Here is a 12,942-nt window from a genome sequence, read left to right as displayed (position 1 = left end):
CAGGCTGCGTGAGCCTTGTGGTCAGGTCACTGGGCAATGTCTGCTCAGAGAGACCCTGGCAGGCCAGTGGGAATGAGTTTGGGAGTGGAGAGGACAGAGCCGAAAGAGGCCTCTTCTCTCGGGGGGTGCCCCCAGGACAGGGAGGCAGGGGGTGGGGACCCAGGGAAACGCTGGTTTGGGGCCAGCTGAGACAGCAGGACGCGCAGCTGTGCGCAGCAAGGGCCTGTCCTTCAACCGCAGTAAAGGTCTCGGAAGGGACCCCACTCGGCCCCTGCTGCCCCCTACTGCCCAGCTGGGCCCCGGCATCCGCAGGCTCAGCGACAGAGCCTGGCGGCTGTAGGGCTGGCCCAACCCACTAAGGGAACCTCGGCTCTGGGGAGCTGTCCCCCTCCTGTTCCCGGGAGGACAGCACCACCTAGTGACAGCCGCCCAGCCCAGGACCAAGACTGCAGGAGTGCCCGGAGCCCCTCCAGAGCTCGGCAGGGCCAAAGCCACCAAACCCAAACAAGAAAACCACTGTAGGCGCCACTAGGCCCCGGCCCTCATTCCCTCAGGCCCTGTTCAAACCCCAAGCAGCAGACGTGGTCCAGGGGTCACTCCGGAGCAGAGCCGGGGCTTGTGGAGCCCCAAACCCAAGGGACACAGTACAGGGACCAGGGTGCATGAAAGACAGGTGTCCGCCTGGAGTTCAACTGCCAGCAGCCACCCCAGTGCTGCTGGATGTGCCCTGGAGGCCTCTGGGTGACCCAAGCACCATTTTGGGAGGTCTGCCCCGAAGCTCTTATTTTAGGGTACCCAGTGCTTGGGGCTGGCAGGGATCAGAGGGCCATAAAGCGAGTGCTCGCTGTACTCTCCAGCACGACTCTCACCTGATTTTTTGTTGAAATCTTAATTATAACGTACTCAAGGGGCCAGATAGCACAGCAAAACCCCGCTTTGCACGTATCCAACTGCAGTTCAGTCCCAACACACATACGAGTGATCCCTAAGCAGATCCAGAAAAACACTAACGAGGACACAGGTGTAACCACGTCCAACTTGCTTGTTTTATTGAGACGCGGGGTTAACAATGTGAGGACAGATGGGAGCAGAGGATGGGAAGAACACTCTCCCCCCCCAGACAGGCCCACTGCCCCAAATAAAAAATAACCAACTATGGGGGAGCAGCGGAGCTGGTGACGAGGCGGGGAGGGGACGCGGAGGTGGGGGCAGCAGAGACCATGCGCGCCCAGGGGCCCGGGCTCCCGCCAGGCCGGTATAAATAGAAGTGGCTGCGTTCCCCTTCTCTCCCTCTGCTCGCCGTGCGCCCGGCTCCTCTCCCCGGCGGGGCGGAGGGAAGGGGTGGTGAGCAAGTCATCACCGGATCGCAATGAGACCCACGTCCATCAGCTTCTGGATCTTCTGTGCTATTACGGGATTCTTCAAGTGTCTAGCGAAGAGGGAGGAAAGGGAGCCGAGGTGAGACAAAGCCCAGGAGGCGCCGAAGGCTGCACAGGCCTGAGCCTGGGTCCCCCCCAACCCCCACCCAAGGGGGTCTCTGCAATGGATGGCAGACTCCGAGAACCCCGCCGCACAGCTCACCGGCCAAGGGGCAGCCCCCTCCCGTCAAGGAGCTCTCCCGCCCGCCACGTACTCGCTGAGCGCCTGGGGGTCCTTCTGCATCTGCTCCAGGATGAGCCGCATGGCTGGGTCACTCATGATCTGCTGCACCTCGGGGTCAGCCATGGCCCTTCTCTTCACGTCCTCGGGGCTGTCGTGTCGGTTGTACTGGGACATCATGCAGCGCTGGTAGCCATCCACTGCGTCCTGCACACAGGCGAAGCCCAGAGGGAGGGTGAGTGCGCCAGGGCACAGAAACCCCCCACCCTGCAGCAGGGGTTTGGGAGCCGGCGCAGCCCACCTTGCAGTTGGAGTCCAGGTCAAGGGCCTTCTGGTAGACGTCCATGGCCTTGGAATAGTCCTTCATGGCCTCCAGCGCTGCAGCTTTCCGCGTGTACCCCTTGACTGCAGACAGTGCGAAGACGCCACTGACCCCAGGTCACCTCCTCCCCGAGCCCAGACACAAGGGCCTCCCCCACCCCGACCGCGGGAGGACACACTCACTGAAGGTGGGCTCCAGCTGGATGCACTCCTCACAGTCCTGGGGAGGAAGGACAGGGGTTAGGGCGGGCCTGCAGCACCAGAGGGCAGGGGGTGGGGCCTTCCCCGCTTTGGCAGAGCAGCTAGCTGACTCTGGTCTCCAGTGCTCGGCAATCCTGGGTTCTGGGTAACAGGCCTAGCAAGAGGGCGTGGAGGAGCAAGCGAGGACACAGCCAGGGGCCCACAAGTTCAGACTATGAACAGCTCCGTGTCCCACTCCTCCATGCTTGGGGTGCTTCAGCAGGCTGGTTTCAGGCCAGAGAAGCCAATGGACTGAGAGCAGCTGGGTTTGACCCCAGCACCCCCCAGTCCCTCCACCAATAGGAGCTGCCCAAGGACCACTGAGAACCTTTCCCAGCCCAGAACAGTCTTTGGAGAACAAAATTCCCAAGCTAAGCAACTTTCCTTATATTCCTTTTTTTTTTTTTTTTGGCTTTTTAGGTCATACCCGGCAATGCACAGGGGTCACTCCTGGCTCTGCACTCAGAAATTACCCCTGGCGCAGCTCAGGGGACCATATGGGATGCTGGGAATCGAACCCGGGTTGGCCACGTGCAAGGCAAACACCCTACCCGCTGTGCTATTGCTCCAGCCCCCTCTTTTTTTTTGAGGGGGGGGGTGCGCATCTAAATGTTCAGGGGGGCCTGTGGGTGGGCTCAATCCCAGGGCCTCCGCATTTCTGGTCTCAAAGTGGGACAATTTCATCAGAGAAACTAACAATAAAGCCTCACTTCTGACAGCTCTGATAGTTTTTCTGGCCGAGTGGGGACTCAGGCAGAGGCGCCCGGCCGCTGCTCTGTGGTGATGGCGACAGAGCACGGTCAGACCAGGACACACAGAGGCCTTGAGAGACCAAGGGCTAAACGAAATGACTTTCCCGCACAGCCTGGCGAGAAGGTCTGTATGTACCGGTGACGGTGGGGAATGACCGTGGATCGTGGATTTTCCTTTGGGGAGGCTTCAGGGGGGACAGAACCAGCATTAGCTGCAGGCCAGGCCAAGTGCCTTACGCTCTGTCCCCTCTGCCCAGCCTGGCACTGTTCTGTTGGAAGGCTCTGAGAGACGTCCAGCTTGGGGAGAGGGGAGCCTGGGGACCGAGCCTGCACAGAGGCATCGTCCCAGCCCTCAGAGGCTGGAGGCTGAAGCAGCCGCTCGGCCCCATGCGGCAGACAACTTGAGGGGCTAAAATACATGCTCTGTTGGGCCGGAGTGATAGTACAGCACAGAGGGCGTTTGCCTGTCTTGCATGCAGCCGACCTGGATTCGATCCCTGGCACCCCATATGGTCTCCCATGCACCACCAGGAGTAATTCTTGACTGCATAATCAGTCCTGACCACTGCCAGGTGTGACCCAAAAATCAGAAAGTAAATAAGAAATAAAACACATGGTGGGTGCATGGGGGCAGCCCCCGGCCTTTTTTTTTTTTTTTTTTTTTTTTTTTTGCTTTTTGGGTCACACCCAGCGATGCTCAGGGGTTACTCCTGGCTTTGCACTCAGGAACCACTCCTGGCGGTGCTTGGGGGACCATATGGGATGCCGGGGATCGAACCCAGGTCGGCCGCGTGCAAGGCAAACGCCCTACCCGCTGTGCTATCGCTCCGGCCCAGCCCCCGGCCTTTTAAGACCCCGAGCACTGCTGAGCATGACCCAAAAGCAAAATAAAAATATGGGCTACAAATGACATTTTCCTGATTGTTTTTTTTTGGGGGATTATTTGTTTGGGGGCCACCCCTGGCAATGCTCAGGGAACCATTTGGGATGCTGGGTACTGAACCTGGGGCAGCTGTGTGCAGGCAAGCACCCCACCACTATCACTCCAGTCCCATTTTCCAGATATTTTTGCTTTGGGGGTGGGGGTCACACCCAGCGATGTGCAGGGGAAACACACTGGCGCTAAGGGTAGAAACCAGGTCTGCTGTGTGCAATGGAAATTCCATTTCATAAATAAAAAGTGGAGAGCAAATACAGCAGGGAGGGTGCTTGCCTTGCATGTGGCTGACCCAGGTTCGATGTGGGTCAGGAGTGATCCCAGGGCGCAGAGCCAGGAGTAAGCTCTGAGGACCACCAGGTGGGACCCTCCTCCAAAACAAACAAACAAAAAACCCAGAGAGGCTAGAGTGATAGAACAGTGGGCAGGGCATTTGCGTGCACATGGCTGACCCAGGTTCGATCCCCAGCATCCCATATGGTCCCCTGAGCACTGCCAGGAGTAATTCCTGAGTGCAGAGCCAGGAGGAACCCCTGAGCATCACCGGGCGTGACCCAACAAAAAACAAAACAAACCAGAACAAATGCCAGTGCTCAACTTTAGAATCATCCCAACCAAAGTTGTGAGGTTCCCTCTCCCTTTATTTTTTTTTTTTTTGGGGGGGTGGGTGGGCCACACCTGGTGATGCCCAGGGGGTGACTCCTGGCTCTGTGCTTAGGAATCCACTCCTGATGATGCTCGGGGGACCATGTAGGATGCCAGGACTCACGCCTGGGTGAGCCGCATGCAAGGCAGAAGCACCGGCTTACGCGGGTCCCTGAGGTCCCTCTCCTTGCTTTCCCACGCTTCCCAAATCACACTATTACTTCAAAAATCCAAAAATGAAACGTTCCAGGACACAATGGAAATGAGGAGGCAGGATGCACTAACTCCGCACCCCCAGCACAGGCCAGAGCAGAAGACACGTGTACTGCCTTGACCTGTGACCGAACTCGGACTGCCAGGCTCCCCCTCGCGGGCCCCAGGCACCCACCTTGAGCGCCAGCTGGAACTCCAGGAGTTTGGTGTAGCAGGCAGCTCGGTTGCTGTATAATTTGGCATCTCTGGGATTCCGTTTGATGGCTTCCGTGTAATGCTTCATGGCCTGGGGATAGTCCCCTAGACAACGGAGAGAACGACTTAGAAAGGAACCCCCTGCCCCAGAAGGCCGTTTCCCCTGCGCTCAGCCCCGTCTCAGGTCATCTTGCGTGGCCGGAGGCGCCCCCTCTGCGCGCACGAACCTTTCTGGAAACACTCGTTGCCTTTGTTCTTCTCCTCCAGGGCCAGGTCGGGGTTGATGTAGGCCAGCCGCTCTTGCTCCTTCAAGATCTTCTCTGCCTAAAACACGCAATTCTTGGATCACTCACTTAATCCACCATGAATAATTTTCAGAGCACTTGTGGCGAGAGCTAACATTTTGTGTCTGGTGCTGGGACTGGATCCAGGACGTCACACACACAAGGCACAGGCTTCGTCGCCGAGCCACATACTGGCCAGGAGCTCATTTTTGTTTTAACATTTTCACGTAGTGTTGCTCGCAGGCCCAGATCAAACCCCACAGCAACTTGGCAGACACGCTCCACATGCAAGAAATGTGAATGGCCCTGACCTATGGCTGAATTCCCTATGGCTGAATTAGCCAAACACACTGCATGGCAGTTCTGGGCTAAGGATCAGCAGGGACCCCCACCACTGACACAGCGGCAAGCACGACAGGCGCACTCCCGCCACACACAGTGGCCGGAACAGTTGGGCACCCCAAGAATGCCGCTGGCTGTGTGACGCGCCAGTGCCAGAGGCCTCACACTCAATCCCTGCTCGTGTCCCCCTGCCTGAAGGCTCAGAGTCACTAACTAGCACCCAACACCCGCCTCGACCCCGGCCTGCCAACCTGCTGGCATTTCTTGAGCACATCAGGGGTTCGGTGCTCGGCCAGAGACTTGTTGTAGAAGTGGACGGCGTCTTTGTACCGCTCTTCTTTGAAGTAGGAGTTGCCGATCCGCGCATAAGCTCTGACAGAAACCAGGAGGAGAGGTTGTGTACAGGCAGAGTGGAGGTGACGCGTGCAGATGGGCCACCGGGTCGGGCGGCGCGGCCCCCACCCGCCCCCCGATCCCCGCAGCCACGGTACTTGGCGATCTGCCGGTAGTCCTCGCGGTTTTCCCGGCCCACTTCGATGGCCTTCTCACACAGCTCCCGGCACTTCCCGTAGTCGCCCTTCTCGAAGTACACCGCTGCCGGGGACGGCCCAGAGTCAAGGCCCTGCTCCCAGCGTGACCGGGGCTCGCCCGCCCCCGCCCGCCCGCCTCACCTGCTTGGTTGGTCAGGTAGGTCATGTTGGTGGGGTCCAGCTCGCGGGCCGCGTCATAGTGCTTCAAGGCCGCTTCGAAGTCTTTCTTCTTGTAGGCATCGTTGCCCAGCTCCTTCTCTTTCAGCGCCTAGAGGAAGGCGGGAAGTGAGTGCAGAGGAAGCGAGCCCCTCGCGGCCACAGGGCAGTACCCGCCACCCAGCTTGGCCCAGCTCAACAGTCCGTGCTCCAACGGCCTGGAAGCGAGTGTCCCCCTGCCTCCCCGGGGCTCCTGCCTGCAGAGCGGGCATCGAGGCCCAAGTGCATCTAGCTCTGTGGCCCCTGCAGCCCTGCCCTGCCCCCTCCACTCGGGGAACAGGCTTCCCCCCCCCTCGCCACGTCCCGGGGGCTCAGCAGGGTCCGCAGCAGTCAATCCCACGCCCCCGGGAGGGCCCCTTCCGGCACGGAGATGGAAGGTGCTAAATCTGGCTACAATCTGCTGCTCCCGCTCACAAGAAGGGAAACAAAACTGTGTGGGCACAGTGCCGCCTGCCTGGCAAGACAGCGTTGCTAAGTGGACAACTTCCAACGACACCCAGGTCCAATCTGTGGGAGCTAGAAGGCTTGTGGGTCATGGCGAGACGGGAACCCCCAGCAACGCCTGCAGCACCATGGCGGGGGTGGGGGGGGACGCCTAGGACCTTGCTGGTGCCTTGAACGTGCTTTGCCATTTAACTGATCATCACCTCAGCGGCTACTGAACGCTCAAAGAACTCACCACAGGGCAGCGCAGAGCTCGGAGTCAGGGGCACAGGCCTCCCCACCCCAGCACTGCTGGGTGGAATCCTAAAGGTCCCCAACATCAAACTGTCAGCCTGACTGGCTGGATGACCTGGACCCCTGGTACAACTTGGCAGGGCCCAAAAGCAAAAGTTTAAGGCCAGAGCAACAGTATAGTGGCTGGGCGCTTGCCTTACATGTGGCTGACCTGAGTTTCGATCGCCGGCACTCCATATGGTCCCCTTCGCCCGCCAGCAGTAAGCCCTAAACCCAAAGAGGGCTGGAGCAATAAAGCAGGCAGGGTATTTGCCTTGCACGAGGCTGCCCGGGGCTGCATCCCCAGCATCCCATATGGTGCCCCCAAGCACTGCCAGGAGTCATTCCTGAGTGCAGAACCAGGAGTAACATCGCCAAGTGTGGCCCCAAAACAAAATAAACAAATTCAAGACAGAACAAGTGGATTTAAAACCAGGAGGGGAAAAAGGTGAGAGGACGAGAGAGACAGTCTAGCAGGCAGTACACCTGCCTTGCATGCGGCTGACCCGGATCCAATCCCTGATACATACAAATCCCTGAGCTCCACCAGGAGTAACTTCTTACTCTTGCAAAGCCAAGAATAACCCTGAGCATCGCTAGGTGTGACCCCAAAACTCAAACACAGTGGGGTGGTGGTGAGACAAGGGGTAGTTGAGGACTCTGACAGGCTGGAGCAGGTGTTTGGCACAGGGCTGCCTGGCTCTGTTCCGCCTTGTGTGATCCCTTCAACCACACCCAGGGAGCCCCTGAGCACTGGTGGGGTAGCTCAAAATCTAAGAGTGATGATACCACAACCAAAAGCATCAGTCACTCCAGTTCTAAGACAGGTTGAGCATATCCGAGGGGTGAGACCTGTTTCTTATTCTCGGGGAGATCTTCCTCCATGGGCTCGGGCTTCGTCTCCTTCTTGGGCGGGGGCGGCGGGGGCGGGGGCATGACCTCCTCCTCTTCCTCCATGTTGCCCAGGTCCACTCCCAGGAGCACACTGAGCGTCGTCATGATGCGGGGATCCTGAAGTTTCCTAGTGGTGGTCATCAGAGAGACACAAGAGCAGCAATGACTCCTTCCGGTCTGCCTTAGGTCCCACTGGGGGAGCACTGTGCCAGGCCTGCTCTACCGCGCTACAGGAGACACAGACAGAGAAGCGAGTACGTGTCTTCGCCACCTGCTCTCAGGGCTGAGGGGGAAGCCAGAGGGGCACGGGCACTAGTGGCACCACCAAGACTCGGGACACAGCTCTTTCTGCCTGACTTTCGTCTCTCTCTCGCGCCTGCTACACGCCATGGCACGCGCGAGGGAGCAGGGCCTGTGCTGACAAAAAGGACACTGGTGTGAGAGCAGAGGCACGCGGGGGTTAGAGAACATTCCCGATTTCTCTGGTTATCTGCTACTCCCAGCAGGACCCTTAGGTATAAGCCACAAACCATCCACCAAACCTACACGGCACCGAGACAGAACACGCGAGGGGAGACTCCAGGTGAGTCCACCCACGGCCAGAGACAAACCCGCCCCGCGGCCGCCACTCACGTGCCCAGGTCGGCGGGCTTGTTGCGCAGCTGCTCCACCAGCTCCCGGTAGGATGGGTCAGCGAGCAGCGGTTTTGTCCGGGGATCGTTCTCCAGCCTCTGGTACAGGTTGGGCATGTTGAAGGGGTTCATGAATTTCTTTTCTGTTCGGAACAAAGGAAAGAGCATCACCAGAAACCGCTGGAGCGATCAGGCCCCGTAGCCCGACATCTTGGGTCCGAGGGGAAACCGTTAGGACCAGCTGTCCCACTGAAAAGCCAACAGGCTGGGGAGAGCCACAGGGCTCGGTCCCTGCCACCAAATGAGCTGAGCAGAGTCAGGGGCAGCTCTGCACCGGCCCCCAATAAAGGGAACCGTGAAAAAGAACGGAAGCTAAGGACCCAGCAGGCCCGCACTCACCTGCCAGGCGGGCCTCCATGTTCTGCAGCCCTTCTTTGAGCTGTGGGTTATTCGCTTCGTATTTCAAACCCTCCTCATAGGTTCGCTTGGCTTCCTCAAATCGGTTTAAGAACTCAAGAGCTGCTGCTTTCCGAGAATAGCCCTTAAACCAACAAAGACAAGTGTACAACTAAAATGATACCTACAAGTATATCTTGAAAACAAAACAACACCCCATCTGATGCTTCCTGGGACAGAACTGACTGTGCAGGCAGACGAGGCCAGGAGACAGGAGCAGGACTCTTGCGGGGACACAGACGCGAAATTCACCTGCAGTTAAGTGCTGTCTGGGGCAGTTTCTTTCCCAGAGGGACAGATATGACAAGTCGTACAGCAGCTTGTACCTTAGACTTGGTGATGCCATCACTGAATGACATAAATGAGGAGGGGAGTTAAACAACACTGCCGTACTGGGATAGGCCAGGGCTCTTGGAACATATTTCCACCTGTGACCCCCTTTCATTGGAGGAATTTTTAGGCAATCCCAGCACAAATCATATATATATATATGAAATACCACATTTTAATTATTTTTTCTTAAAGAACTTTTTGGCAACAACCCATTTTGGTCACGTAGCTGCACAGTGTCCCGAGCCTGTTAAGAGCTGGAGCGCGCGCTGGCTGAGAAAGCTTTGCACGCTAGAGGCCGCCAGCTAGGTGTGGCTCTAAGCTGCCCCTCGAAAAAAAGAGAAAAGGGATAGCACAGTGGGTAGGCCCTTGCCCTGCTCGTGCTAACCCAGGGTCTGATCTCCAGCACTAGCACCCCATACGATCTCAGAGACCACCAGAAAGGCTCACTGAGTCAGGAGTAAGCCCCGTGCTCCCCTCTACCCCCCCCCCCACCCACCCCGGCAATACTTAACTTTCAGGCCAACACTCCTCACCCTCCTTACCTCATCCTCTCCCGGACTACAAAGACCCGGTTTTAGACTCCTCAGATACCGCTGGGCTGGCTAGTTGGGACAGTTGCTGTACATGAGGCACCCAGACTGGAGGGTCCCAGCCAGGCCCGCTTACCTTGCCCCAGTCCGGCTTCAAGCCCACGGTCTTGCAGCCGTCCTCGTAGGCCCGCTGGTAGTCCCCCTTCTTGGCATAGGCTGCCGAGCGGTTGCTGTAGAGCACGTGGTTCTGGGGGTCTAACTTGATGGCCTCCGAGTAGCACTGTAGCGCGTCATCGATGTTCCCGGCACTCAGGGCCTTGTTGCCCTTCTCCTTCAGTTCGTTGACCTGAGGAGAAAAGAAAGACTGAGTCGGCACACCTTCACAGGAGGCTCCGCAGCCCCGGGGTCAGGGGAGGCCGCTCTCTGGGTACTTACAAACACATCAGAAGCCAAACACTTATTATTATTTTGCTTTTTGTGTCACACCCGGTAATGCACAGGGGTGACTCCTGGCTCATGCACTCAGGAATTACTCCTCACGATGCTCAGGAGACCATATGAGATGCTGGGAATCGAACCCAGGTCCGCCGCATGCAAGGCAAATGCTCTACCCGCTGTGCTATTGCGCTAGCCCCAAACACACTCTTTAGTCCCCTTCCATATCCCACACCTTTCTTTCTTTCTTTTTTTTGGGGGGGGGGGAAATCACACCAGAAGATGCTCAGGGGACAATATGGGACACTGGGATTGAACCCAGTCAGCTGCGTGCAAAGCAAACACGCTTCCCACTGTACCATCACTCTGGCCTCACATTTTCCACACTTTTGCCGGAACTAGCAAGTCAGGAAGAAAAGAACTAAGTTCAGCCATGCCAGGACACACTTGTGAGTTCGTGTGTGTGTGTGTGATGGGAGTGCACCCCTGACTTTGTTGGGCAGCCCTGACTTTGTTGGGCAGATTTCTGGCGACTGCAAATAAGGGAATGAGCATAGCAGGATGGGGCTGACCCAGTTGCTGAGGATTTTTTTTTTGTGCCTGGTTTCTTCAGTGGACAGGTGTGCATATTATGTCACAACTCGGTCTTTCATTAATTAAATGCTCGTACCCCCCAACAGGGGTGGGGGGGGCTTGGGCCTGGGGGGAGCAAGCAAGTTATCACCCTGCCTTCTCCCCCAGCAATCTATTACAAAGGGTAAAGGGATGGGGGGAAAAAAAACGCCCAAAAGGCATGGGACCCCCTACCGCCAAGCACAGGATAGCGCGCCGCCCTTGCCTTCGCAGTGGGGACCCCCCCCGGAAGTGCCCAGCACATCCCGGGGGCCGGCGGCATCACTTACATGCAATCTCGCATCTCTGGGCCAGGCTCGGCTGGCCAGCGAGACTTCCGGCCGGAGCAAGGATCTTGGCGGTACCCCCCTGAGAAGCTACTCCCCCTGCCCCCGCCCACCACCCCCCAGCAAGCCACGCGCACCACGTCCAACTGTGTCCCCTCCCAGGGCAGCGCCGAGGCAAACAAGTTCTCCCGCTCCTCCTCCCGCCTGCAGAGACCGACCTTCCAGGCGGCTCGGGCCTCCCGCACTCGGATCGCGCGCACAGAAAAATCAAGACGTTTCGAAAGCAGAGCGGAGAGGAGAGGGGCGGCGCGGGCCCGGGGCCTGCGGCTCGCCCGCCGGCTCGCCCGCCCGCCCGCCCGCCGCGTCCGTCCCGCGGCGACTCCCCGCGTCCCCGCGCCTGCATTCCTCCAAGTTAACTGTGGCCAAGTCCCGGGCGGCCGCCGCTTCCTGGCGGGCAAATCTCCGCTCTTCCTCCCGCCGGGCGGACTCCCCGATGCGCGCCCGCTCTCTCCGCGGCCCCTCGCCCACCTCCGTCCCTCCCGGCCCCGCCGGCTCGGCCCGGGGCCACCTCCCGAGAGGCCTCCGGGAGGCCCCCCGGTCCGGGCTCAGGCCCAACTCTGGCCTCTCCCCCCGGCCCCCGGCGCCCGGCCCTCCTCACTGGTCCGGGAGGAGATGGGCACCGAGCGCCCCCGAAGCTCCGGGGCGGCCGGGCCTCGCTCCGCCGCTCCTCTCCCGCCGGCCGCGGCCCTCGTCTCCCCGTCCTGGGCCGGCCCCCCGCCCCGCGCCGCGGCCGCGTAAGCGGGCACTATGCCCTCCCCGCTAGCAACTGGTCTCGTCGGTCCCCGGGCGGCCTCGGGGCCTCGGCCCGCCCCTCCCCCTTCACCTGCTCCATAGCCGGGCCCGGAACCCCGTTGAATCGACTCCGTCCTCTCCGCGTTCCCAACCGCACGCGCCGCCTTCTGGAACCTACTAGAAGCTGCCGGGACCCCCAGGTCCCGCCCCTTCCTCGTTTGCTCATTGGTCGCACTCCCGCAAGGGATTTTCCGTACTTCTCTCTTATTGGCTGGAAAGCAAGCCCATCATCTTGGCTCCTCTGTCATTGGACGGTCGAGCGTAATCCCGTCAGTCCTGCCTCCTCGTGCATCCGGATTGGCTCTCGCCGAAAAGCCTCTCCCCTCGCAACGCTCTGCAATTGGAGGGCGGGGTGGGCCTCTGCGAACACAATTGGTCGCTTGGTGTGCCAGTCGCGGCCGCGCTGGCCGCGCCCATTGGTCCTGGTCTTTCTGGAAATTTCCACTTCTCCCATTGGGCTGACAGACTCCCGGCCGAAACCGCCTTCGCTGATAGGTTGGAGTCCCTGCCCTTCCGCGGGCGGAGTGGGATTCCGCCTAGTGGCGACTTGGAGCAGTCGGAGGCCCGGCGGCGCCTCAGCTCGCGGGGGTCGGGGCGGTCGCGGGCGCCCCGAGTCCCGGGTGGTGTCCCGCCGCGCGCCCGGCGGGGACGCGCCGCTCCTCTCCCGCGCCAGAGCCCGCCCCGCCTGCCCCGTGTGCCGCCGCGGGAGCGCGCCGTTAAGCGGAATCGTTGTGCGCGCGGCCGTGAGGCGCCGGGATCCGGGCGGCGCCGACCGTGCGTCTCAGCCCGGCGGGGCGCTGGGCGGGCCAGCACCCGCTCCCAGAACCTCCAGGATAACGGGTTTGCGAACGGGGCTCTTCCTCTCCCTGCGTCAGCGTCGTTGGCACGCGGGCGGCGTTTGCTGGGAGGGGACCCGCCGG

General features: G+C 59.7%; 1 protein-coding gene across 1 annotated transcript; it reads right to left on the bottom strand.

The window, feature by feature from the left end:
• Positions 1-1,024: 1,024 nt before the first annotated feature.
• Positions 1,025-12,170, bottom strand: STIP1 (stress induced phosphoprotein 1). Its single transcript, XM_004618370.3, has 14 exons — positions 12,054-12,170; positions 9,973-10,182; positions 8,917-9,058; positions 8,519-8,660; positions 7,844-8,012; positions 6,200-6,326; positions 6,020-6,122; positions 5,780-5,900; positions 5,130-5,226; positions 4,883-5,007; positions 2,104-2,140; positions 1,901-2,004; positions 1,634-1,806; positions 1,025-1,429 (listed from the first exon to the last, which is right to left on the bottom strand). The coding sequence occupies exons 1-14, from the start codon at positions 12,060-12,062 to the stop codon at positions 1,357-1,359; spliced, it is 1,632 nt and encodes a 543-aa protein (XP_004618427.2). The 5' UTR covers positions 12,063-12,170; the 3' UTR covers positions 1,025-1,356.
• Positions 12,171-12,942: the final 772 nt, after the last annotated feature.

Source organism: Sorex araneus, chromosome 6 (assembly GCF_027595985.1).
Source record: "Sorex araneus isolate mSorAra2 chromosome 6, mSorAra2.pri, whole genome shotgun sequence".
Taxonomy (NCBI): Eukaryota; Metazoa; Chordata; class Mammalia; order Eulipotyphla; family Soricidae; genus Sorex; species Sorex araneus.
This window is presented reverse-complemented; position numbering and strand designations above follow the sequence as displayed.